The sequence below is a fragment of the Motacilla alba genome, chromosome 1A (genome assembly GCF_015832195.1).
Source record: "Motacilla alba alba isolate MOTALB_02 chromosome 1A, Motacilla_alba_V1.0_pri, whole genome shotgun sequence".
NCBI lineage: Eukaryota > Metazoa > Chordata > Aves > Passeriformes > Motacillidae > Motacilla > Motacilla alba.
The window spans coordinates 3,815,165-3,842,813 of record NC_052031.1 but is presented as its reverse complement, the minus strand read 5'-3'; the positions used below and the strand labels follow the sequence as shown (position 1 = coordinate 3,842,813).

Sequence of the window (27,649 nt, the reverse complement as noted above, 5' to 3'; positions counted from 1 at the left end):
CGGAACATCCTCCCCAGAGGGGAGAAAAACAAATCCAGCCCTCTCCCCGCCAGTTTCATCCCCTCCCTGCTGCTTTTCGATGTGCCAGCTCTGTCCCTGCCCCAGCACAGGACTGCCCGCCGGCCAGAGCACCTGTGTGCGACGCTGGGCAGCGCCTCCCGCCCGTGTCCTTGCACATCCCGAGTTAACCCTGCCTCCCCTGGCTTGTCTGTCTCCCGGAGAAGACTTTTCCCCTTCCATTTCTCCAAAAGAAACCACCCCAAGCATCTCACTCTGTGTCCCACCGCTTCCCTCTGGTCAGAGGAGGAGGTGACATTTAAGAGTCTCTGCTACACAGCAGCCCGGAGAGGATGGAGAACTCATCCACAGCAGCACAGGAGCACCCATCAGGGCTTTAGATCCCATATTGGGTGCTTCTTGCCCACACTGCCAAGCCAGGGGGCGGCGAGTGGGGATTTCTGTGGAAAAGAGATGGTTTGGGGCGCGGATCTGAGGCATGGAAGGCGAGGGCTGTCTACCTGCCCAGTCTCTCCTCGCAGCCCCTCAGCCCAGCCCTTCCCAAGGACACAAACGCACTCAGGCTGCCAGTTCTCAGCTGCATCGCCCCAGGCAGCCCCCAGCAGCACCCCCTGGCCAGAAACATCCCTCTGCCCCCAGCCCTTGAGGGAGGACAGCAGCTCATCCCCCTCGCCCGGCCACAGAGGGAAACCCCCACAGGAGAGGCGGAGAGGGGACAGTCGCCCTTTTCAGGCTGCACAGAACACACCCACGCAACCTCAGGGGTGTCCCCCCATCCTCCCCCAAAGCCGGCGGTGCGGCAGAGCCGGGCACAGCCCGGTGCTCCCATCTCCCACCCTGCAGGAGGCACCGCCGGGGCACGGAGCCACCCCTGGATGCCCAGGCGGTCCCTGGATGCCCAGGCGATCCCTAGATGCCCGGCAGTCCCTGGATGCCCGGCAGTCCCTGGATGAGCATCCCGGGATGCTGCCCACCCCTCCATCCCTACCTTTGCGGAACGGCATGGAGCAGGAGGAGGCAGGGCTGCGCTCGGACGCCTGGGTTCCCCGGACGCGGGCGTCTTCTCTTAGATATATCCACAAAAAAAAAAAAAATATATATTTCTTCTGTATCTCTATTTCTTTCCTCCCTCCTCCTCCGTCTTTCAGAAGGAAACGGACATATTTGGGCAAAGCCCGGCAGAAAACAGCGTCATTCCGAGGGTGGCACTGCAGAAGGGAGGAAGTTCTTGCAGTTTCAGAGCTTTTAACCCTTCGCTTCCCGGAGACAGCAGAGATGGGAGGGAGGTGACAGGGAGTTGATTGCCTTGGAAAGAGGTGGAAGGTACTGGGAAAGCGTTTTTGGTTGATTTGTGGTGGTTTTTTTTCTTGGTAGGAGCAGTACAGAACCGGGTGTAATGGATGTGGGTGTGATCATGGAATTTTGGCCTCCTGCATCACTTATGCAAATTTCTGAGCTCATCAGAGAGCCAATCCCATATTCTCTGTGGTGGCCCTGGGACAAACTGGGAAAACCCAGCTGCTTCAGAAACTCAGATCCCCCTGTTCAGCATCTCCTGCCCTTGCACGGGCCACTGGAAGTTCAGATCCTGCTGAGCTGCGTCCTGGGGATGAGCAAATACCCCTTGGTGGCATCCCTGGGCTGGGGGATGAGCCATGAGCTTTGGAACAGCATCAGGTCGGTGTGTGCTCATCTCTGGAGCTCCGGTTGCAGCAGGAGGTGAAGGTGGAACATTTTAACCTGGGAGGATTGTTTATTTTTACTGTGGTTCCTTTATGTCCTCCCTTGGAGGTAGAAGGAGGCATTGGCCTGGAGGGAGTTCAAGACAAACTCTTTGAACTGTGCAGGATAGTTCCCCATCTATTGTATTTGGGTTGCCCCCAGATGAAGGCAGGGATGATGAATGTGACTCCATGTTCTCAGAAGGCTAATTTATTATTTTATGATACTATATTATATTAAAGAATACTATACTAAACTATACTAAAGAATACAGAAAGGATGCAGACAGAAGGCTAAAAAGATAATAATGAAAACTCGTGACTCTTTCCAGAGTCCTGACACAGCTTGGCACTGACTGGCCAAAGAGTCAAAATAATTCACATGAAACCAATGAAACAATCACCTGTGGGTAAACAATCTCCAAACACATTCCACATGTGAGCACAACACAGGAGAATCAAATGAGATAAGAATTTGTTTTTTCTTTTTCTCTGAGGCTTCTCAGCTTCCCAGGAGAAAGCCCTGGGTGAAGGGATTTTTCAGAAAATAAGAATGCCACACCCATCCTTTCATCCTGGTGCTTGACAGCAATACCATGAGCTCCATGCTGTGTCTCTGCTCCCTGCAAAACTGTTTCTCCCTCCTGGAGTTAACAGGGCTTTCCTCAAACCATCCCTGGGGTGCTGCAAAGCCTCCCCATCCACCTCCTGCAGGCTCCAGCCCCTTCCAGACCACCTTGATGCTCCAGGTGAGTGTTCTTCATCCTCCCCAGGGCAAAGTCTGCCAGGTTTGGCTTAACCCTCACTGGAGAAACCTGTTTAGGCCAGTGGGTGAGGAGCACTCCAAAAAAAACCACTCCCCAGGCTGTTATGAGAGCTGTGACACCAACAGGAGTGGCAGGGACAGGGACATCAATGTCCTGCATGGCTTTGCAGCCTCTGTCCTGCTCAGGAAGTGTTGGCTGCTGTAGGTGATGTTCTTGAGCCCCAGCACCATGTGAGGAACAAAATTGTTCAAGATTTGATGGCATGGGCTGCTGGGCTTTTTCCTGTGACTGGAACCAGTTACAGCAGCTGGTTTATGCCCTGCCCCTGGAAAACACAGCAGGACAGGCTGGGGGTTCTGCCCAAGCACGTTGAGCAGGCAACCATTTCCTTGGGGAAAAATCATCCAAAAAATGGAATTTCCCTGTTTAGTAACCTTAAAGGACCACAGGCTGGGATAATTTAGGGCAGGTGGGTTGGACACCCATGTGCTGTTGCCAGACAGCCCAGAAGGTAAAGGGGACTCGTCCTTCACTCCATGTGTCCCAGCACCCAGGTGGAAAGGAAGAAGAGCCCAGCCATGCCCAAGGCCAGGGCAGCAGAACCCAGGAGTTCTCCTCATCCACCTCAACTCCAACCCAGTCCTCTGCTCTGGCAAACTAGTGAAATTCCTTGGAGTGATGAGCTTTCAGATCTCTACAAAAGCAGATTTTTACAGTTTTATTTCCCAGGATAAATGTGGATCAGCAGTTCATCTCCAGAAGGATATTTCCAGCACACGATTCCAGGGCTTAGCAAAAGAAACTTAATGCAATATATTCAGGGTTAGACCCAAAAATGAGTGGCTTATCCATGAAAATCCATGTTTGGATGCTCATGTCCAAGTTTTTTGTCCATAACATCCTGCTCAGTGCTTGCCCATCTTGGAAAGGGCTTAACTCCTCAGATGGATTTTGTTTTGGTTTGGTTTTTTTCCAACGCTGATCTTGCCAGGACAATGCCACTTCAGCTCCAAAACCTTCCCAGTAGGAGCATCCCAGAGTTTTGTAGTTGTGACCAGGACCTGTAGTAGAGGATGATGGTTCAGGTCCCCATTAAGGTGCTCCTGTCACCTGGTCCTTGCCCTGGGATTTGCTCCAGTTATTCTCTGCATTGGCCTAGGAAGATCCCAGATGGGACCATCCTTGGTGTCCACACCAATGGATCTGCTTTCCATTTTCCAGAAAATTCCAGAAACCAGCTTCCGAGCTCCAGCCAAGGCCATCACAGCAGTCAGAGCGTCATTCCCTCTATCAGATATTATTGGGTTTCACCCACAGAAAGCACCTCAGGCAATCTCAGTGGTGCCAGGCACTTTTAATAAGCAGAGAAGACTTCAAACATAGTCTGGGGATTTCTGGTGTATGAGGATCTTCATCCCTTACTCACAGCTCAACAGATTTCTGTCTGGCATCTAGAAAGAACAACTTAAAAGTAAAAAAAAACAGTAATAATTTAAAAAAAAATTACTGAGAATCAAGCTGGTCCCAAAACAAGATTTAGATGAAACCAACCAAACTCTGGTCTAGGATGGTGAAATCAGAGCACCTCTCCTCCTGGCAGAGCACAAATGCCAGAGAGGGTGGCAGTGGCTCAGCATCACTTGAGGTTTTCAGAACATGTTGAGCAAACATGGTGGGAAGGGTTTCAGCCAGCACTGATTGTGCCCCAGGGCTGAGGGATGGTCCAGAAAGCTTCCTGAGATCTTCCCAAGCCCTGGTTTCTGTGGGAGAGGCACCTGGAGCCTCAGTGGTTGCTACCAGCTTTCCCAGCTGTGTCCTGTAGAAAGGGGTCTCCAAAAGAAACAATTTAATTACTAATTTATTGAGGGGGTTGTTTAGTTAGAACTGACCCTGCAAAGGATCCTTTTACCTGTCTCACAGGTTTCAAACCCAAATTTCATAGAAACATGGAAAAGTTTGGGTTGGAAAGGATCTTAAAGACAATCTAGTTCCAAATCCCCTGCCATGGGCAGGGACAGCTTCCACTATCCCGGGTTGCTCCAAGCCCAATCCAACCTGGCCTTGGACACTTCCAGGGATCCGGGGCAGCCACAGCTTCTCTGGGTAACCTGTACCAGGGCCTGCCCACCCTCAGAGGGAAGAATTTTTCCTTTAACTTCATCCTTAAGCCCAGGAAAGCCTCTTTATCCAGGATGGAGATTTAATTTGCCTTCCCCACCTTGCACTGCATCCATCTGTGTGCACAACCAGGCTTTGCATCAAGGGACACAGGGATGAAATGAGCTGCCCTGCACATCCCCAGCCAGGAAATGAGTGTTGAACTGCTCTCCCTTTGCAGGTAGTGAGGTCATGGGTGGGAGCAGTCAGGAATGTCAGCGCTTCCAGTCTGAAAAGCAGTCACAGGGATCTCCTTGTCTGCAAGTCTTGCACTCTAGAAGCAAATAAGAATGCAAACAGTTCCTTTGAAATATTTATAATGTTTGGAATGACTTGCATGGCACAAACCCAAGGAAGATGAGGCTGCTGGGAATTGCTGCTGCTGGGCACACCAGGGGACTCGCTTACACGATTGATCCAGCTTGCAAAGTTCTGGTTTGTCCTTTTATAAGATGTCTGAGTGCTCAGGCAGGCTCTCCTCCTCTTCCCCTGTGTTACACAGGTCCTGCTTTCCCTGTCAGCACCGGACCCCTTCTCCTACTGCTCAGCTGCTCCTGGCTGAGCTGCTGTGGCCACAACTAAGCCAGTCTTCAAGGTCACACCTCAGTGACCAGGCACTGACCATTACACCTCTGCTTTCAGCCCATTCCCAGGTTCTCCAGGCCTTTGCTGACCCTCCCACGCTCCAGCAGCCAGACACTGGTACCGAGCTGTCACTGTCATATTTTCTGGAAAAAACCCTTCACCAAGATTTCTTCTCCTGGGAAGCTGAGAAGCCTCAGAGAAAAAGGAAAACAATTCTTATCTCATTTGCTTCTCCTGTGTTTTGCTGCTTTGGAATGTGGTTTGGAGGTTGTTTATCCAGCAGGTGGTTGTTTTATTGGTTTCATGGGAATTATTTTAACTTAATGATCAATCACATTCCAGCTGTGTCAGACTCTAGAGAGAGAGTGATGAGATTCATTATTATTTTTTAGCCTTCTGTTGTATCCTTTCTCTATTCTTTAGTATAGTTTAGTATAGCATTCTTTAATATATTAATACCATAAAATAATTAATTAGCCTTCTGAGAACATGGAGTCATAATTTCCTTCCTGCCACGAGGAGCCCAGGAATTACCACACCCAGCTCCCTTTCTCACAGCAGGCTCTCCTCATTCATGTGCTGATCACCAGCCTGATGCTTCAGCCTCGCAAATTTAGCAGGGGAAAGTTGCAGAAGGGCTCGTGGCCCAGTCCTGCTGGGAGAACAGGCAGCACAACCAGGTCATCAGGGCTTAAGATGCAGAAGGGACTGGGAACAATCAGCTTTTGGAAAGTTTACAGCCAATATCCCCCTTGTAGCCTGACCTAGAGAGATTACTTTTGTTAACCTCTGGTATTAGTGCTGGCATCTTCATATCACAGAGATTAGGAGCTCTATAAAGGTGTGGAGATGAGATTGGATTAGAGAGGTGCAGGTCAAAGACTTAGGACAAGGAGGAATGGCTTTAAACTGACAGAGGGCAGGGTTAGATTAGAGATTAGAAAAAAATTCTTCTCTGGGAAGGTGGTGAGGTCTTGGCACAAGGATGCCCAGACAATCTGTCTGCTCCTGGATCCCTGGAAGTGTCCAAGGTTAGGTTGGATGGGGCTTGGAACAGCCTGGGATAGTAAAAGGTGTTGGAATTAGATAATCTTTAGGGCCCCTTCTACCCCAAATCATTTTGTGACCAAGTACTCTTGGTCCCTTGCAGATCCCAGTCTCCTGTTTTGCACAATTGTCAGCTTTTGGGTTTTGGAGAGAAAGAACCAGACAGAGTTTCCCAGGAGTGATCTGCAGGCAGTAATTACTGCAGCTGTCAGGTAGAAACCTTCTCAGCTTCTCTGCTGCTGCCAGCTCCAGCAGGTTTCTAAATTTGATTTTGCTCTTTTGCTCTTTCCATGCAGGAAATTCACTTTCCCTTCTCCTTTGATTTCTGTGGCTTTGAACTGCTACCACACACCCACCTGGCACTGAAGAGGAAATGTCACATTTGGAGAAACATCTGCATCCTTCTTCTGATGCATCAAGAGTGACAGATAATCAATTGTATTTCACACAGTCCAGGCTTGCTGAGGCAAATTCTTGCCGTGCAGTTAACTCCCCCTGTTTTTAAAACTGGGGGGAAAAAAAGGATGTATTGATTTTATGATGCCAACACCATTATTTTTTAGCTGATAAATGCTGATAGCAGCCTCAAGTTTCCAGGCTTTTATGTTCTCCAGCACTGCAGGAAAAATAAAAACCACCAGGCTTTGCCCATGAATCAGCCTGCTGGATAATAAAACAAAGCAAAACACTTTTAAATGATCAGGTAGAAATCCAAGTGAAGAAAGGGGAAGAAACTATGACTAGTATGTGATAGCTGAAAATATTTTCAAAACTTAATTTCCTTATTATCCCTAAAGTCCTGACTTCCTCAGAAGAGCTGAGTCCTTGCAGGTTGAGTGTGATACTTCTGGGACAGTGTCTTTGGATGCAATGGTGTTGTGCCATAAGGGATGATGGGCAGGGCTGTAACTGGTGCAGGGAGATGGATCTTCCTCTGAAATTTGTGCCTGAAGCAAATCTCTGAACCCCAGTTTGAGTATACTTCATTGCCACAGGATTATTTCCCTGGAAAGGTCTTTAAATTTTGCTGTTCAAGTGCAATGCCCCTTCCTACAAAGAGGGAAAAGACACTGGGAATTGCTCCAGCTCACATTGTCTCCCAGTGCTAACTGCATCACTTCAGCTGCACAAACCCAAAAACACAAAACCCCACCAGTTTTCACTTTCCATCCTCCCAAGAGGAGCTTGGTGTGTTTTGCCAGAGTATCATTTGGGCTCTGGTTCACAGTTGCTATACAAGTTTTACAAGTTCAAAGCAGAGAAGTCCAAAAGTGCTACCCAGCTTTGTGCCTGCGGCGGAAGGTGGAGAAACCCAAGAGGAGTGGAAGACCTTTGTCTTGGCAGGACCATGTGGATTCCTGAGCTGTTGACTGGCTGCAAGCTCTCAAATGGAGGCCAGAGATCAACACCTTAGAGACTGGGAGAGGAAAAACAACTCAAGGGCTGTGAAGTAGCAAGATGCTTAAAAGCTGCTTTGAAAAAAAACAAAAAAACCAAAAAAAAAAAAAAAAAAAAAAAAAAAAAAAAAAAAAAAAAAACCATGCTCCTCCCAGAGGAGGAATAAAAAGCAGGAGAGAAGAAAGAAAAGATCCTGGGAAAGATCTTGTTTTCCATAGAGCTGAGGGTGTCTTGGGCTTTAAGCCTGTGCTGCAAGTGTTGGGGCTGCCAAAGCAGGGCAGGGGGATGTCCTGCATGGGAGACAGGGCCTGGTGGGTGCAGGACGTTTGGGACATTTGTGCCCTATCCCCTGATTCCTACAGCTATAGGGCTGAAAGCTTGGGGTGGGTAAGGTTGTTTGGACACCAGATACTTGTTTGGACACAAGACATAAAGCTGTGTTTTTACATTTCTGTACTAACAACCCTGTGCTCAGGGATTTCCCAATTTCCTGATGCTAAAAAGAGAAGAAGCCATAAAGCCACAACCATGAGCTCAGCAGGAATCAGGGTGTGAGAGGAAACCTCTGCAGGAGCACATACACACTACCCCTTCTTCAACTTACAAAATGTTTCCTTTGGCTTTCATTCCTGTTCTTCCATTGCACCTTTTCCTCTTCAATATCCATTTTCCCTCCCCCATTCAAACAGGACTTTGCTTACTGACATGGAAAGCTGTGTTTGCACCCGTGTACAAAAAGCCACCAGCAAGATCCAGCCCCACCTGACACAAACAGGCAGCAAGATCCCTAAAGGAGCACAGCTGACAACAGGATCACTTTTGTATTTGTGGTCAGCTACTGCACAGTTCTGGTTAGAGTACCAAACACAGACACACAGACATGGACTTAGTCATTCATTCTCTCTCTTTAGAAACAGAAGTGAAAGACTTTAGGTTTGCCCATGTTTTTGTGCAGCAGTTAAAAGTCCTGCAGACTTTACAGCATTTTTTTTTCTCCTTGCCACTAACTGGCTAAGTTGCGTCTTGAGTGGCACAAAATATTTTTTGCAGTAAATAGGAGGTAAAAATCACACTGGACATTCAAGGCAAGCAGCACTTGAAACCCACTGACCTGCAGGAAAAGAAAGGCAATATTACCAATCCAAGCACTCATTTAGAAGAAGTTTCAGAGTTAATAAAACCTTCAGTGAGGAGCAAAAAGGAGCAGCTACTCCTTTACTGCTCCTGACATAAGGCATGAGTATCTATGGTTACATCCAGGGCTGCCCAGGGGTTAAGGTCTGTCAGCTCTGGCTAATGTTATGAGCAACTCATATAATTACCAGTTTTTGCATCCTTAAAAAATCCTATTGTCCTCTGTGAAGCAGGAAATGGCACTAAAGTCTTTTGAGGAGAAGATTAATTTTTGAGCAACCTGGTCTAGTGGAAAGCGTCTCTGCCAATTGTGGCATTCACATTCTCTGAAAAATCCCTTTGCCCAGGATTTCTCTCCTGGGAAGCTGAGCAGCCTCAGAGAAAAAGGAAAACAATTCTTATATCATTTGATTCTCCTGTGTTTTGTTGCTTTGGAATGTGTTTGGAGATTGTTTCATTGCATTCTGCTGGGAGTTGTTTTCACTCTTTGACCAATCAGTGCCAAGCTGTGTCAGGACTCTGGAGAGAGTCACGAGTTTTCATTATTATCTTTTTAGCCTTCTGTAAGTATCCTTTCTGTCTTCTTTAGTATTGTTTTAGTATAGTATTCTTTAATAAAATATAGTATAATAAAATAATAAATTAGCCTTCTGAGAACATGGAGTCAGATTCATTCCTTCCTGCCACGGGGGTCCCAGCAAATACAAGAGCCAGTGACAGGGGTTTGGAACTAGATGGTCTTTGAGATCTCTTACAATCCAAACCATACTATGATTTTATGATTCACAACAAGGCAAAGCAGATGAATTCATCCTCTAAATTACGTCACAGGTAAGAAACAGCTGTGTTCACATACTAAACACAAAGTCAAGGGCCACATGTCCTGCCAGGAGCTGCCTGATCATCTCCAGCTGGACTTCAGAAGTACCTTCTACAGCCACAACCAGAAGTCAGTGGTGATGTGTGAGGATAAACCAAACTGATGGACGACAAAGGCACTGAGATTACTCTTTAACTGCTCTGCAGCTTGAATAAAATCACAGCATCACAGGGCAAGAGGGAAGTCTTTTATGCAAAGTCCTGTCTATAGGACACACCAAAAAAATTCCTAAGCCCAGGTGCTACTTTCAAACCCATCTATGAAGAACCTACATCTGCCCAGAGCAGCACAGCAGGAATCCAAATCTCCTGGCTGAGTTCTCTCATTGCTCAGTGACAGCAAATTAACAGAGCACACACTGCTAGACACAAGCAATCCCTGCTTGTCTTTAAGGACAACTGCCTCATCACCTAAAGGCAGGAATCCCCCTAAGAACTCAGTCATTACAGTACTGCACTTACTGTGACAGAAAGGGCTTGTAAGTGACACCAAGTCCTCCATGATCACAAGCAGCTCCTGCTTTTTGGGAAAAGGAATAGGGTTAGTCTTGCACCCAGCTAGGAGCACGTTACCAGTGCCAGATGCATCCATACAAGGACCTCAGCTATGTGGATGTTCTTGCTCTCTTCCAATTTTTAGAGAATTTAAAATAATTTCCACAACTCTGGGAGTAGCTAATCTAACACTGTTTTTATGAAGGACAAGATAATCAGCAAGCCAGCTTGGATTCACTGAGGGGAAGTCATGCTTGCCCAGCTTAACCAACCTTCCACAATGAAAGACTGGCCTGGCAGAGGAGAGCTGTGGGTATTGTCTACCTGGACTCCTGTAAGACTTCCAAACATTGACATCTGTGAGATCCTCCTCACAGAGAAGCTCTTGAAGCTGCAGGAGCAGACACCAAAAGCTGTCCGAATGCCTGGTCCCATGATCAGTGGCTCAGGGTCTGGCTGGAGGCCAGGAGCTGCTGGTGAATTTCAGGGATCTCTGCTGGGTCCAGCCCTCCTAAACACCTTCATTAGAGCAAATTTTATAGATCATATGGACTGGGATGAGTGGCAGCTACCTCAGAGGGTCATGCTGCCACCCAGAGGGACCTAGGCAGGCTGGGAAGAGGCTGGCAAGAACATCCTGGAGCTCAATGAGAAGCGCCAACTCCTGTAGCTAAGGAGGAGCAATCCCAGGCAGGAACATGGGATTAATTCAATGTAAGGTAAGGTGAATCTTAATCTTGCTCAGGGCCTCTTGCATCAAGGGCTATGAGGACTGAAAGTTCTCACTCCCCCATTAGACTTCTGCTTGTGGAACAAGAAGGATCTGAGAGTTTAAGATCCTCTTTGAAACCTTCCATATTTGTCTTCCTATCTTTAAGAAAACTGTATGATGTTGCAAAACATATTTTCTCTTGCACAGAAGGGGAGAATACCTTGACACACTCAGATCTCCCACAGGAGATTTGTTTCAGATAAGCCTCTCCTAAGGCAACCACTTACACAGACTGTAGCACATGAATTACATCTCCTTCTGAACTTGCTTCAGAATCCAAAGCTCAAGGCTAAGAGATTCCACCATTTTCTGTTGCCACAATAAAAAGCAGCTCCACCAGGAATGTGGGTTTTGGTTGCAGAGTTGCAAGTACAAGGGAATAGGGTGTAATGCCAACTCTCCAAACCACCTTCTGCATGTCCTTGGGCAAGGTATTTCTTGTACCTGCCTCCCTTCTTCCATGGCTATTCAGACAGAAAGTTCTTCAGGGCAACAGCTTTCACCTTTCATGTAACAGTGGCAAAGCAAACAGAGGATTTTGACAATAGTAATGTTAAAAATGTTCCTTGCAAGCTCCATCTCACATCAGATTTTAGTCTGACATCGAGCAGGCAAAGGGATAAACTGACAGGTGAAATACAACACAGGTTAAGTGCAGAACAGTGCAGGTGAGGAAATAAATCATAACCCATGTGCTTAACGATGAGCTCTGAAATAGCTGCTACAGCTCTAAAACACCTTGGGGTTTTAACAATTAGGAAGGTAATCAAGTCACTAAATCCCCACTATTAAAATAGTAGCCAGTGTTCTGAATTAGGAAGAGAACAAGGCAGTGATGCCACTGTGCAAATCCCTGTTCTTAAGACCTCAGGGTTGTTAATGCACCAGGCACCTCATTCAGCTCTGGGCTGACACGTCCTACACGTCCCTCTCAGCTTCCTGCTGGCTTCAGGACACTCAAATCTCTCTAAGCAGGCATCTAATCTGAATTCTCAGAAGCAATGAACAGTTCATACTTAACCCAAGAGATGATGCAGTTATTAAATGTATTAGAGAATCACAGCATTTACACAGGTACTTAAAGCTTAAATTTAGGAAATCATACCTGAAAAACACGCAGTGTTTCACCATAGCACTATAACCAATCCTGCACTGCCAGTAAGGTAAATGTTCCTAACAGCCCATCATCCTCTTCCCTTTCTGTGAAATCAGAACCTTTTAGGGCACCATACAAAAAGAGAAACAAAATTATTATTATTGCTTCAGACCAGTCACCACGAAGGTACATGACAGAATGAGGTGGCTGCACAATGTCCAGGGCTTAAAGACAAACCACCAAACAAAACTTGGTAGCTGCAAAGAGCTCCAAATTAAGTGCTGCTGAGCCTTTGGAAAGGGCACTCACTGATGAAACAGAGGAGAAAACTGGATGTGTAAGCAGGAAGAGCTGGAGGTGTTAGATAAAAAGTTACTTGAGAAGCTACTAGAAATAGAAGTCAGTGGCAAGATTCCAGAGGAGGCCAATTCTCCAGCAGAGAAGTAAATTCAGAACCAAATATTTCAAGGCATGCAAGATACAAACACGCCTGAGGAAGTGTGAGCCAACACGCAGAGTGTTGAGAACAGGGAGAAGGTGCATTTGCAAAAAAAATACTTCCTGCTAAGGAGACAAAGAAAGTCTGACCACAGAGTGTCTGAACCTTTGCAGGTTTCCACAGCTGTGCAGGTTTGCTTGCATCACCTGCTTACACACCTGGCTCCACTGTCACGTGTTTGTGCAGCCTCCATCACGCACATGGAACTCAGGGGATGTAAATCTGCTCCAGGTTTGCTTGCTTCAGTGTCCCTAGAAAAAACATCTCATTTATAGCATGAATCTCCTACACAAAATACTAAAGGAACAAACCCTCTCCCCTACATTTTCATGGATAAACTTTACTCCTGTCTTCAACCACGATAAGGATTCTCAGAATGAAATGGTTCAAAAGCTGCCAATAAAGCCATTCTCAGCAAATGGAACACTCTCAGGTAATCAGACTGGAAGCTCAGAAGCTGGTGCTAAAAAGCAGAACAGCTGGTTAAAGGCACACAAAACAGCCAGTGTACCTCAGAAAATACTTACAGCCTAGTCACTCAAGAGGGATTTGCTGAAATAAGAGCCATAAATCAATCACATTGCTTAAAGCCAAGTCATATTTCAAGCTACGTTCAGATCACACTCAATCTGCTACCAGTGCTTAAACCTTCTACAGCAGCCACTCAAATTATTTGAGTACTACAAGCAAACCAATGCTAATTCATACCAGGCTAATCTGTTTTACTACACAGCAGCAAAGGCCCTAAAGTGTTGCTCAAAGTCAAGGAGAAAACGAAGAGCAGAGGTAGGAACAGAATCTAGATTCTGTTTTTGCCCAAGTTCTGTGGTTTTGGTGTCAGGCCTGTTCCTCACCTCTGCTGCAGTGAGGGTGGATCAGAGGAAGTGTCCAACTCTGAGGGGCTGCCTTGCACAACACAAGAGCAGTGGGGAAGCCAACACACAGCAGGTAAAATACTAGTTTTTTTTTTTTTTAAAAATCTGTTTTACAAGCAAATGTTTGTACAGAGGTTGGTGGAACACAAGCAGACAAAATAAGCAAAACACAAGACCCAAGGGTTTGTCATAGAAATCTGCAGCCAAAACTCAACCAAAGGGCAGGAACTGGAGATATTCACAGCGTTGAACTACAGGTCTGTCCCCCCTCCCCCCAGTCCATGTGTGTAACAGGAAGAAGACATCCAGCATCAGCTTTCAAACAGCTAAAATGCCCTCAGGGCTCACAGCCACTTCAGTATCTCCACAATTCTGGGTGCAACGGGGCACAGAGACAAGTGCCAGAGTCCCCTCTTGCCACCCCTTTGTCACACACTGTTCCCAAACAAAAAGCAAACATAAACCCAGGAGCAGAGAGCTGTGTACTATTTACATCAGGTTAAAACTAAGAGTAGTAGTGTTTAGTAGTTTAGTTTGTCAACTCTTCAGATTTTCATGAGATCTTCCCTCCATGACCTCCTGCTTTGAAAACTTCCACAAGCACTCCTTCCCAAAAGAAAGCCTAACCCTGATGGCATTTGACCTCAAACACAGAAATATAAACAGAAAGAGCAAATGCCAGGTTTGAAATGGTTAAACAAAGTTAGTTGCCTATGTGTGAGTTAGAGAAGTGAGATTCTGACAGCTGGCCAGATACAGGAAGGAGTTTCCCTTCTCCCTACTAATGACCTGAAATCAGTTATCCCTGGATATTCCCAGCACAGACTGCTGACAGCACAGAGCTGCTGCTAAGAGTCCATTAAATTCCCTCCTCTCTCCATTTCCCTCGATTAGAGATGGATTTTTCTTTTGCTCAGTGAAGACAGACTCAATCCTTGTTATTTCAGTCTCCATTCTGGCACAGAAGCTCTGTCCTGGAGTCAGAACAAACCAGCTGCAACTGTCCAATGACCCAAATCACTGGTGTGCAGAGATGAAGACTCAGGAGAGCAAGGCTCTAACTCTAGGAGAGACCACCAGGGAAGAGAAGACCATAGCACACAGTCCTTGTCCAAAGCTTCACACTTATTGTGGATCCAGCACAGGGACTCCTTGATGAAGCACCAGAACAAAGAAAGCAGGAATACAGACAAAACATCTCCTCAGCAGTGGGTTTTCAACAGAGCAAAGTCATCTGAAAGCTCAAAAAACCAGGATCCCCAGAGCAGAAAGCAGAAATGTGCAATTCAAAACCACACAGACGTGAATCTTACTTTCAAAGGGCTTTATATTACAAAAAACCATAAGTCACAACGAATGTGTAAAATCCATTCAATGAGGCTTGTTTCCAGTCTGCTAGGAAAGCTACTTTCATCTTCTTTATTCCCAGCCTACTGCTGAAAACGTGATTGCCAAAACAATGACACCTCGAGCTAGATTTTTAAAATCAAACTTGTTCCGCCAGATCCAGCACTCTGAACTTGTCCAGGTTGTAGAAACAAGCCTTCACCACTCTGCCTCCAAAATATCTTCCATTTAGATCCACAACAGCTGGAATTGAAACAAAGAGCAGATCAGCAAGCAGCAATTCAATAAAATAAACATCTCTCTAACTAAACAGCCTGACCAGTGAGACTGTTTAATTTCTCTACAGAAGTTAGCTCTGAGCTTCACAGGACAATTCAGGATCCTACCTTTGATGGCAGATTCAACCCGTTCAAACTCTAAGAATATTCTTACAGCTTCATCATCAGGGGCACCAGGGATCTGAAACAAAACAAAAACCCCAAGCCACAAGTAATTAAAACAGTAGTGAGAACATTGTTTTCAATTGCTGTTCTTCACAAAGGCAGTGAAAGAATGAAATAAAAAGGTTCCAAAAACACAATACTCAAGTGGTTTTCACACAGTTGCTATTGTTAGAAGCTTGTATCTTACAGATACAGAAAATCCAGAATTCCAATACAGTAAAGGACCCTGAGAGATCTTCTTTGTATGATCCTCTCAGGCAGTAACACTCCAGTTGTGAGGGATGAGTGCCCTTTTTACTTTCAGAGCAGCCAAAAAGAGAGGTAGGTTTTCTCTTACCTCAAAGATGACACATTTCCCAACCTTGCCATATTTCTCACATTCCTCCTTGGTTTCAACTTCAAGGTCTTCATCCACCTCTCCAGCACCAACCATGTTCTGAAAGTCAAAGAACAAACCCAACTCACTGGATGGAGTCTGTGCAGGTGATTGTGCAGACAAAACACAGATGCTCTGTGAACTGTGACCACAAAGACTTTAAAAGCTTAAGAAGTATATGAGGAGACAGTTTCCTGTCCTAAGGCAAAAGAACTGCACAATTTAAAGCAGTGTTGATTTAAAGTCACAGCTCGTACCCCAGGAAGTCACATAATTTCTCCAGAACACAGAACACCACGTGGGTGCAGGCCAGAACCATTTGAACTGTGCAGAGTTTTGTATCAGGAACAGAGGTTTAAACATTTCAACACCAAGACACATTCCCTTTCTCCCAACTCACCCTCAGTAAGACCACTTTAGTTGGGCATTTCAGGATCTCAGTTAAGGGGTTGGAATCTGCCTTCTTGCCCGTTTCTGTTTGAAGACAGAACAGTGAATCATGGTATAATTTAGGATTAAAGCTCTATTAGGGACTTCTATCAGAATCTTATTGATCAAACAATGAAATAAAAGCCACAAAATGTAGTTTCATATTGGTGAGGAACAGTTATTAACTTGTAGCTACCTGGAATGACAGTAAGCAGAAAAATCAGTTCCAGTGGCATGACTTAAGCAGTAACACTGACAATGTATTACTTCTTAGAGGGAAAGAATTCCTAAGTTCAGATTTGTATCATAAGAAATACAAGACTAAAAGTATTCTGACTTCTACCACTTGTGCTCAGAAGCCTGGATGTTGTCTCAAGATCAGGGAAATGAGAGCGACATCAACAGGATGTGACAGGGAAAAAAGTAATAAGGGCAGAACAGAATCAGCCCTGGAAGTGAAGATGCTTCCCCAACACTAAAGGAGGACAACTGATGGAGGAAGGAGAGGATGAGCTAAAAAAAAAAAAAGGCATACAGGATCACTTTAGAAAAAGATAAAAAAAAATACATTTCCCCAAGAACAAATATGAGTTATTTTTTCCAACTCCAATGTTTTCCACAAGGACAGATGGTAAACAGAAACCCAGGAGCCTAATTTTTCACACACTTGGTGCAAGACACAATTACCTTTCTCTGTAGATTCACCAACAATGATCTTGCCACCCCTCTTGCTTGTTTTCTCTACTGACAGTGCTGTGCTGAGCCCCTGTTCATGTTTGCCCAGCCCCTGGCCCTCTCTGAAACCATACTTCTGCATGATTTTGTGAGCTACTGTCCCCCTGCAATGAGAAAAAAACCATCAGTTTATAAAGGTTTCCTCCACAAAACATTAACACTGCATTTCTCCTGAGTGCTCAAATATCCTACCTCCTAAAACTTCCTTACACAGGGACACAAAGTACAGGAGCTTCTACAAGTTACATGATTTTTTTCCTAAGCAAAAGGCTAAAAAGCCTGGCTATGAAAGATTAAAACACTAAGTCACATAAGAAATAGCCAATTGTGTGGTCAAAGTAAGGCAGGTAAGTTCAGATTTTTAGCCCTTCCTTCAACGAAGTCAGGGTTCCATGGTACAGTACTAAATAAAGGTGGTAACAATGCACAAGCTGGCCAAACAGTACCAAGTTTGGTTATCTTTTTCTGGAAAATTAAAAAAAAGCCCACCAAACCCAAAAATGAGGTCTCTAAGCTGTTTTTAGCTATAGATTCACCTTCATTTGTTGCCACAGTAGTTAACACAACATCACATACAAGGCAGGAAAGTAAATGGGCAGATTTGCAGCCACAGCTGCTACATTCATGCAAAATACATTCTGAATTTTTCAACAAAGCAGAGCTGAAATGATTTGAAATATCAATTTGCTGGTATGTAGCAAATTTAAGAAAAAGCTGGAAAAGTAACCTAGAAGAACTCACATTCCACCTGTGTTTTCAAGTACACCTCATTGCCATAAACATTTTATGCTGGAGTGTGGCTTAAAAGCACAGCCTTGAATGCCACCACCTCAAATGTGTTTTTCCCAATCCTGTTAATCCACATTTTTTCCTGTATCCTGCCAGTTTGGACTCTCTGAACTCAGACTAACCACATACATGCAATGGGTTGAGCTCTTCTCTCCTGACAAACTATTTCAAGCTTTTGGTTTCCACCACCTTCCACTGCCTTTTCCCACAAAATGTGCAGGAGTCACTCATTTCTTTACCCCATGTTGGCGAGGAAGGAGTTGCTGGGTCCCGTGGGAGAACGAGGTCTCTCTGGCTCATCATACACTGGGGGAGGAATTGCTGCTTTGGAAGAAGGTGCCCGAGGTCTTGACTCCTCCTCATATGGGAATGATGCTACAGCTGGAGAAAACAGAGACATTTGGGTTTTTTTTTTCAATAAAATCCTAACAAACTGTGAAAAGGTTTTACACATAAATCCAGATCAGAAGAATATTTCCTTTGCACATGCTGTTTTGACATCCCCTCACCTCTCTCTCTCTCTCAGAAACAACATCTGAGTTATTCTGGGTGTTCCTGATTGGATGTAGATTTCCACAGCTCTACAATGCATTTATTAACCTCTTATTAAATGAAGAAAAGAACATTAAGAGACAACCTGCACCACAAAGAGATTATCCAGAGGACAAACTCTCATTCATCAGGAACAGAATTAAGACAAAAATGGATCACTGCACACAACTCAAGGCCCAAGGACTGTAATAAAAATACATTGCACATTTGCAGAGAAGAGAAGCCAGTCTATTAAAAAGAATGAATGCAACTCTTCTCACTGGGAATTTCTGAACTGCAGCTATTCCTGGGAATGGAGATGGATCTGGGTATCTCAATCATACTGGTTAGATTATTAAGTCACCTTCCATGGAGAAGTCAAATAGCAAAATGTAAAAAAAAAAAAAAGCCTATTAGAACACTAGAAAAAAAAATCACTTTTGAATGGACTTACAGACTTTTATCAGACTGACCTAATTTTAGAATATTTTCTTGTATACTAGCTCTTGTATCTTATCAAAGAAAAGGTCAGACATGAAGTTTGAGGATATAATATGAAGAAAAATACTTCCTGTTTAAACAGAAGATGGACTGGACTATAGCACTTTTGCTACACCAATAGTTTCTCATTTTCTTCCAGCCTGGATCTGAGCATCAAGTAAGAAGCCATACAAAAGTTTCTTTGTGGGAGCATGTCACATTTTAAAAGCTCTCCCCGTAAGGATATTTCTAATAATTCCAGCCTATATTTACTTTTCCTTGACACTGATCAATTGCTCTTAATTATTTACTCAAAACAATGGCTTTCTGTTTTGAATGTTTATAAATATCAAATGCTTTCACTGTATCATTCACTTAAGTTTTGAGGTACTTTTTACATTTTAATCTTGTCATAAATACAAAGAGGACTCCCAAAGAAAACTTTGTGTGCACAAGATTTTTTCTTATTATTATCTTTTAAATTAGAAACATACTGGTAATTATTCTAAATTTAAAATTTACAACAGTTAGACATGAAAAAAAAAAAAAAGGGAATGGTTTTGTTCCTATAGCAGGATGATGCCATCTTGTGGACAACTGAGATCCTCACACCACTGCCCACAAATCTCTTCAGCTAAACTGCATCCCAGACAATCTTTTAAAATATCTGTATCTAGTGCAAAACTTAGAAAAGATCTTCACTAAGTACCTCTTCAAGGAAAGAGCAATGGAGAAATTCCCTCCCCACACTGTGGAGGTTTCTAGTCTACCCAGAGAAACATGCCTGTGACATTTGTTCTTTCATATCAGAAGTGGCACATGGTTGTAAGAGCCCGGTTTGCCAAGCCACTTGTCCAGCAATACAAAAAGATTTCTTCAGAAGAGAGATGTGAAGCAGGGCAGCATCACAGGTCCCCCACAGCCTCCCCACCACGAACACAGAACTTGCTCATGTCCTGCTACTACAAAGAATCCAATGGGAAAAGCAAGAGGACTTAACTAAATAGAAAGTTGAGTAGGAAATTAACACTGCTGGGTTTAGAGAAGAGGGTTTTGGAGTACTCACGTTCTTTGTCCTTCTCCACGAGAGAAGTGGGTGGTGCAATGGCAGCTCCTCCCATACCTACGAGCAAAATGGAACACAACACATTTGGAGGATATCACAACAGACTTGAATTATTTACTGTAACTTTGTTGTTAAAGAGACTAAAGACTAATTTTGTTTATGCAAAGATGTATTTCTGACCCACATTACCTGACAAGCTCTAAGGGCACTGATGTAACAAATGCAGGAATGAAAAGCTGCAATAATGAAAACTCAGTGATTCTCACAGCCTGATTTTATGTCATGCCTCATCCCTTCCCTGGAACCTACACCATGCAGAAACTTACAACAGGTTAAACAAACTAAGGTTAAACAGAGCTATTTCCACAGGTAATTTGGCTCTATGGAAAAATACCAGTCTTCTGCATTATGTTGATTTATTCTAAAGGCTCAGAATTAACAGTACTCATGTGAGGACAGAGAAATAAAGAATCCATGAAATAGGACTGTGAATTCCCTTCCCTCTCTTTCTCCTCTTTCCACACCAGAACCATAAGCAGTTTCCTTACTTCTTTTCCGTCTCTCCCTTTCGTAATCTTCATCTTCATCAGAATCTGGATCTGGTCGTCTGGAAAACCCACTGGCTTCGTGTCTGTCCTTACGCCTTCTAGGAGACACAGCAAGTTAGGGTGAGGAACCATGGAAGTTAATTCTTGGTTTTAATTTGTGATCCCACCTCTGCAGAGTGAATTATTCTGCTCCATCCAACTGGCATTTAACATGCTTCCCAGGAAAGTGCAAGTTAACACCTTCACCATTTGTTTCTTTGCTTTTACCATCATGGGGCATTTCTGGTTAAACAGAAGATGGATCTAAGCCAAGATCATTTTCCACTTGCAAGTGAGCCAAGAAGAATGCACGGAAAGGAGGAAGCACCTGAATAAATCCTGTCCAAACAGACCAGAGTGACTGAATGACTAACATGGAACAGGTGTTGGATGGAACAGAGAGCAAGGTAACAAACATTAATTAATCAATCACCCTGCTTTGGACAGAATCCCTCTTACATTTCCCATCACACACTACACAGAGTAGTATCATTTACTGAATAAGAAATATTCTCATGCTTAAACACCAGATTGTTGAAGAAGGTTGCTTGGCAATTAAAATAAGATTCAGGAATAACTTCTAATGTGAAGTAATGAATGCTTCAAGATCTGTTTGCTCTTCAGCTGTTCTCTGATGTGATCAGGAAATTGCTCATTAATACAACAAAAAGGAAAAGCACTTTTCCTCAAAAGTGCACCACCTGATGCACAAATCAAATCTCATTCCTAGCACAGCCACCAGAACTGTGCTAAAGGATGACAAAAACAGATCTACTGTGGAACCACACAGAATTTCTGAATCTCTACACTATGAAATCAAAACAAATGTCCAGCCTGAACTTCCAAAGCACGCATCTGATGCGGGTTTGGCTGAGACTGTTTCCCCAGCTTGAAATCAGAATTTATTATGCATTTTTCACCTCTTTTGTCTAATGTTTATATGTATAAAGACTCTTGGCCCACACACAAGTACAAGCACAACCAAAGAGCAGTCAATGCTGAAGCTGTGGGAATGGCATCCCAGATTCCTGAGGTCTTGCATGCCAGTAGGGCAGAGCCTCAGGCATTCCCTCTCCATCAAAACAACAAAGGTATAACCAAGAGGAGACAGAGAAGACCCAATGACTGGAAATATTAATTTATATCTAAACAGGGCAGCAGAACTGTAATTCCAGACTTCAGATGATTCATACTGTGATGAAGATGGTTTATTCACTACACTTGAAATGAGCAAATGTAATCTTCTGCTTGGCTGGCAGACATTTTACCACTTATAACAATCAGATACTGAATTCTGCATTCAACTTTCTTAACATGATTACAGAGATTTCTTATTTCAGGGAAAGGGGATTAAAAATAAAGCAGTATTTTCTTTTGTCCAGAGACAACAGATTACTAAACACATAATTAACCTACTTAATAATTAAATTACTGATTGCAGAGTATTAAAAAAGAAAATGCAATTATGCCTCTGGAAGGCTGTACTAGCTACATTTAAAACTGAATTCATCCATGGATCAGTTTGTAGCTTTTAGAAGCAGAAAGGATGGTTCATTACTGAGTGTTGAAAAAGTTTTTCTGTAGTCAGGTGACAATGACATCAAATACTCTAAAACACCTGCAAGGTCAAAGTCTGATAACGATGCATGAAGTACCCAAATATTGCTGCTATTATTGACACAAAGTAAATTTAGAATATTTTTGACAAGGGTCTTTCACCCAAAGAGACTGCAAAGCTGGTAATTCTTATTGTTTTTGCACTGTTTGGTGATTCTTACCAAGAACATTAACATATATTAATTAAAACACTGCTCTATTTCTACGAGCACGCAGTATTCACAGACCCTCTAAGAACTTCCAACAATACAGAGAGATAAAATTAAACAAATCGACATGTCTATTTAGATAAGAGTCAACATGTCAAACCTTTAAACAAAAGCCTTACTTTTCTCTCTCTTCAATCTCCTTCTGCCTCTCCAGCTCCCGCTGCCGCTGCCGTTCCTCCCTCTGACGCTTCACCACTTTTTCGTAGTCATTTGGGAACATGGGATCATACTCGTCTGCCAGGGGAATCAACACATCTCCTGCAGAAAAGCCACTAGGGACAGGATCCTGGAAAAAAAGATAAATTATTTTTTTTAGCTGAGATCTGAAAACAACACCCAGCTGGAAAGCAGAAATTTAACATTTCTGATTCCTGACTTCTGTAATGTCAGGTAATATCCTAATCCCATTAATATCAACAGAGGCACACAGACTGTTCTCCTCTAATCTGAAAGAACCATTTCAGAACTTTTTCTTTGAAAAAGTTGCAGGGAGAGAGTTTCTTTTGATTCCTTACCACAAGAAATTAATTTAAAACGTCAGGTGCTTTAGTTCTTTTATTTTTCAGTTGATTATTATACAGGTCCAGTTCCAACACTGGTGCAAACACAATTACAGTCATTATTTAGCTGCCCAAATTGCTGTCTTGCCAAGTAGTTTGAAGGATTCTAGGATCCAAAGATGTTTAGGATTCTAAGAACACTGCTTTATAACTGCACATAAACTGTGGTAATTCCATGCTGTATGACACGCAAGTCTGAATGAAGCTGAAATGTTACAGAACTCTCAGCAGAGGAAGATATTCTCAGAAAATAATCACTTTTTTGACCACTAGGAAACATTCGACTTCCAAAACATTTGGAACTTTTAGCTGCCCTGGTCTTACCTTTAGCCCAGCTGCTACATGAGGGGGTGTGTCCACGATCTGTCTCTCATCAGAGGAGCTGCCTCGTTTCAGGTCAATCACTGGAGCAAGGACTGTGGTTTGTTTTGTTCTCTGACTCTGCAAAAACCACCAAAACACACAACGTCTAAAAAAGATAAAGCAGTTTTCTAAAAATCAGCTTACTTTGGTATACTTTGGTGTGGTAGGTGAATGGTCCTAGGTCTTGGATGGGAGCAGAAACACACATTAAAAATTCATCCAATCACTTCAGGTGAGTTTGAAATGAGGTAGTTTCTAAGAAACTCAGATTTATTCCAAAGATCTACTGGTCTTCCTATTTATCATCAGATAAAATACTTTAAACTCTTCTGAACTCTTGAGTTTTCTAATCCTATCCTGTTCTGTTGGGCTATGGATACACTGCACATCAGTTACACGGACAAAGAGTATAAATAATAGAGCAGTCAGTAAATTTCATCCACGCAGTTTGTTCCAGTTATCAACTAAATCCTGCCCCCGATTCCAGCAGCATAAATCAGGAGTAATTCCAGTGAAAAAATGCTGTGGCTACTTAGGTATCTGGCATCAGTGCTACTGCTTCTCCTTTTAATTAAGTAGTTTCACAACAGAACCTATGCTGCCCCAAAGAGCACCTGTGTTCTCCCCGAACCAAAACATCAACATTGCTCAAAGAAAAAGGGTGAAATATAAAGAAGCAGCAATAAAAATAGAAAATGGCTCTGTCACAGCCTAATAAGAACCAGCTTGTACTCCTCCTTTTCATCTGCTCTGGAAATACTTGCTGTAAAATTTCTAACACATAATGATTTGCAGGTTAGCACCAACAGCCTTTAAATAGCAACCATAAAATGATGTAAACATGTGAATAATCAATCACAGAGTGGCCCCTACTTACATTAAATAAAAAATTATAAAGCTGAATCTCATTATCTTTAAAGCTAAACTTGAAAATCAGCTTTTGGCTCTGCAGTTAAAAGCTCAGAGGTTTGCAGCACACACATCAGTGCTTCCTTCAGTTTTAATTTTGCAACACTCCCTCTAAGAAAAATGAATTTTCCCTTTTTCCCCTTCAGCTTTGCCAGGCTCTTTGCCACAAACCCACAGACAAATGCCAGCAAAATTACCTCAAATCAGTATTCTGAGGTCACAAACACAATGCACTGAACACGAAAGAAGTCTGAAAAACAGAAAGGGACTGTACCTTTGCTTGTGTGAGAGCTGCTTTCTTCACCTGCAACTGAGACTGCAGCAGTTTGAAATTCTTGGACCAGCCTTCTGTTTTGGAATCGCTGGTCTCAACCCCCAAGTCATCGTAAAGTGACATTTTCTCTTCAATTTAAAACTGAAAGACAAAAGAAAAAAAAAAACCCAAACTCCAAATGACATCACAAACCTATTTCCAGGTTATTTGCTAATAGTTTGCATATATGGGTACACCACCTTTTATTTCGCTCTTCTTAAAGCCAGAGAAAATTGACCTTTTTTTTCTGGCTAGTGGTAAATACACACAACTAGAGCAAAGCTGCTTAAAAGTAAGAGTTTGAAAGGTGATGAGAATTGTTCAAGAATTAATTTAATCCTGCGATGGATTATGAACAATTATGGCTCAACAGCAACAAGTTTACTGCAAAAAGAAAAAGGAGGTTTTGAAGATTATTGAACACCTGGCCTCGGGATGAACACAGAGGGGGTTATAAAGGCACAGATGCACAGGCTGAGGACAGGGTGCTGTAGGAATTCCCACCTGCCACAGAGGAGAGGGGTTTTGGCAGCAGGACTGATGCTGTCCAGGGGGAGACAGCATGCACTGGGGAATCACAGAATCAATCAAGGTGGAAAACACCACTGAGATCACCGAGTCCAAATCTTGTCTGAAAACCACTTGTCACCCACACCAGAGCACTCAGTGCCACATCCATTCTTTCCTTGGACACCTCCAGGGATGGGGACTTCACCACCTCCCTGGGCAGTGTGTCCCAAACCTTAACCACCTTTCTGTTAAGAAATTCTTCCTGATGTCCAGCCTGAACCTCCCCCGGCACAGCTTGATGCCGTTTCCTCTTGTCCTGTCGCTTGCTACCTGTGAGCAGAGCCCGACCCCCCCCGGCTGTCCCCTCCTGTCAGGGAGTTGTGGAGAGCCAGAAATTCCCTCCTGAGCCTCCTTTTCTCCAGGCTGAGCCCCCGCAGCCATTCCTCCCCAGACCCGTGCTCCAGACCCTTCCCTGGACAACGTAAGGATGGATGGATGGATGCAGGGACGGCGCTGTCCCCGCGGGGAAGGGACAAGGCAGCGAGGCACAGGAGCTGTCCCACGATAAAAGGAAGGGCGGGCTGCGACCTCCACCGCTCTGGGAACAGAGGGGGCGAAGCAGGCCCCACCTTCCACACAGGCCCGGACCCCTCCGAGGAGCCGCCGAGCGTGGCACACTCGCCCTGCCCTGCCCTCTCCTGCCTCCCCACACTCCACAGGGCCCGGAGCCGCCTCCCCGCACGGCCGGGCCGGGCCAGGCCCGGAGCCTCCGCTCACCCGTCCCGGCGCCGCCGCCGCCGCCATGAGCCGGCGCTGAGCCCGCCGGGAAGCGCCGCGCCTGCGCACTGCGCCCCGCGCCGCCGCCGCGCCAGCGCCCCCCGGCGGCGGGAGGAGGGAGCGGCAGCGCCGCCATGGCCGCCCCTCACGGCAGCCCCGGGACGGAGCAGCGGGGACTGCGAGGGCGGCACGGCAAATCCCGGGGACTGCGAGGGCGGCACGGCAAATATCGGGGAGTGAGAGGGCGGCACGGCACCTCCCGGAGGCTGGGAGGGCGGCGCGGCAAATCCCGGGGGCTGGGAGGGCGGCAGGGCGTGCAGTAGGCGGGAGGAATGGTGTCCCCGCCCCAGCTGCCCTCACAGCGGCGGAGAAGCTGCCCAGGCGTGAGAGAGAGTAAACGGAGAGTAAAGGCGGGTTCCTTCGGGTTCGTCGAGTGTGATCTGCGCTCTGTTATAAATAAGAAGCTTGACTAGGCCAATGTTCAAGCAGCAATCAATTTATTAATTAATGTGGTAAAGTATGAGCAAAGCAGTGCTGGGTACAGTGGGACAAATTTTCCCCCCAGCTGCGTGACGATTGTTGAGGCTCACAGGTATTTATAGGGGTACTCATAAGCTTTCTCAGCAGTTTCTATTCCCAGTTTTTCCATCACAATTCTATACACTGTTGTGAGTTAGTTTTTCTCAGGATGTACCCCAGAAAGGAGTATCCCCAGATGGTGGGGTCCGGCTTCTGAAAGAAGAAAGAGGTCTTCCAGCTGGTGCGGTCCAGACTCCAGATGTGGGCCCACCTTTTGATTGCAAAGACTATAAATCTCATAACAGTGATGTCCAGCTTCCCTTGGTCGAAGCTATCAATCCTTGGGTTGATGTTCATCTTCCTTTCTCAAGCTGCTTTTTACTGTTTTGCTAAGGTGTTGAGATAAGCATGTTTCCTTTTTATATATTCTAAAGCTATAGTTACAAAGCTCCTTACTACAAGCTAATATAATATAATATAATATAATATAATATAATATAATATAATATAATATAATATAATACAATACAATATAATATAATAATATATAATAATATATAATAGTATATTATTATATATTAGCTAATATAATAATATTATATATTATATATTAGCTACGAGCAGAAAGTTCCTGTCAAACAGCAACATCCGTAAAGCTTTAATTCAGATGCTATAATGGTTAATTGCAAACAAAAGATAGGTTCAAAGGCCTTCTTCCATGCTTTATTCCCTCAATTATTTATTAGAATTCATCTTTCAACTGTCCCATGATCAGTTTCCACACATATCCCAATCACAAGTGCACACGCTGCCTGTATGTACCTGACACGAAACACAGCTTTGTGTCTCACAGCTCGGAGGTTTTATTTAATCATAGAATCCCTGAACCACCGAGAGCGTCCGAAGGAGGCCACGGGGATGGGGAGGGGTTTGGAGGGGAAGCCCTGAGGGTGCTTGGGTTGTTTAGGACTGTGAAATACAAAGATGTGTTTCGTGTCAGGTAAATAAAGGTAACCTGTGTAAATTTAATTGTGAAATGCGTGGAACACGGCCACGGGGCAGTTGTAAAGATGAGTTCTAGTAAACAATTGAGGAAAGCAAAGCGCGGAAGAAGGCCTTTGAAACAATCATTTGTTTGCAATTAACTATTACCAGTCTTAAGCTGGTTTGTAAATAAGCACATTTGGTTTATAGCTTTAGAATGTTGCTTTGTATTAAGGATTTTTAAACTGTAGCTTTAGAATGTATAAAGGATTTAAACAAAGAGGGAAGTGAATCTATCCCAAGCTCCTAGCGAAAGGGTAAAAACATCCTGAAAAAGGAAGATGGACATCAACGTCGCTGATTAATGACTTCAGAAAGGGAAGCTGGACATCACTATCATAGACTAATGGACCTAGGAAATAGAAGCTGGACCCCACCATCTGGGATACACATCCTGGGATGTACATCCTGGGATACTGAAACCTGGAATAGATGACAGTAGAGTATAGAAATGGGAAGGGAACCAAACATCACTATCATAGATTTATGATCCTGAAGGATAGCATTGTGACGTAAAAAATTGGAAATAGAAACTGCTGAGAAAGTTTAAGAATATGCACGAACAGATCAATAAATACCAGCAAACCCTCACCACTGTACTC

The 27,649-nt window shown here is 44.2% G+C and overlaps 2 protein-coding genes and 1 long non-coding RNA gene across 5 annotated transcripts in view; 1 reads left to right on the top strand and 2 right to left on the bottom strand.

The window, feature by feature from the left end:
* PFKFB3 (6-phosphofructo-2-kinase/fructose-2,6-biphosphatase 3) overlaps window positions 1-1,167 on the bottom strand; it is a 41,381-nt gene extending 40,214 nt beyond the window's left edge. The window contains exon 1 of one of the 2 annotated variants that reach the window (XM_038154254.1): window positions 1,007-1,167. In XM_038154254.1, coding sequence (XP_038010182.1) covers window positions 1,007-1,022 — 16 coding nt within the window. In that variant the 5' untranslated portion in view covers window positions 1,023-1,167. The remainder of the gene's footprint in view (window positions 1-1,006) is intronic. The other variant, XM_038154250.1, reaches the window with a different exon arrangement.
* A 64-nt stretch (window positions 1,168-1,231) lies between these two features.
* LOC119708176 lies at window positions 1,232-7,833 on the top strand. The gene is made up of 2 exons (XR_005258984.1): window positions 1,232-1,341; window positions 6,592-7,833. It is a non-coding gene; the product is annotated as an uncharacterized LOC119708176 (long non-coding RNA).
* Window positions 7,834-13,517: 5,684 nt separating this feature from the next.
* On the bottom strand, window positions 13,518-25,561 carry RBM17 (RNA binding motif protein 17). 2 transcript variants are annotated; one of them, XM_038155020.1, is made up of 12 exons: window positions 25,485-25,561; window positions 24,159-24,299; window positions 22,937-23,053; window positions 22,172-22,338; window positions 20,188-20,285; window positions 19,640-19,696; window positions 17,802-17,943; window positions 16,726-16,877; window positions 16,010-16,083; window positions 15,571-15,669; window positions 15,177-15,249; window positions 13,518-15,033 (listed from the first exon to the last, which is right to left on the bottom strand). In XM_038155020.1, exons 2-12 carry the CDS (start codon window positions 24,279-24,281, stop codon window positions 14,930-14,932), a joined length of 1,206 nt encoding a protein of 401 aa, XP_038010948.1. In that variant the 5' UTR covers window positions 24,282-24,299; window positions 25,485-25,561; the 3' UTR covers window positions 13,518-14,929. The 2 variants fall into 2 exon arrangements, with proteins under 2 accessions (XP_038010948.1, XP_038010949.1); XM_038155021.1 differs by having other exon boundaries at window positions 20,188-20,282.
* Window positions 25,562-27,649: the final 2,088 nt, after the last annotated feature.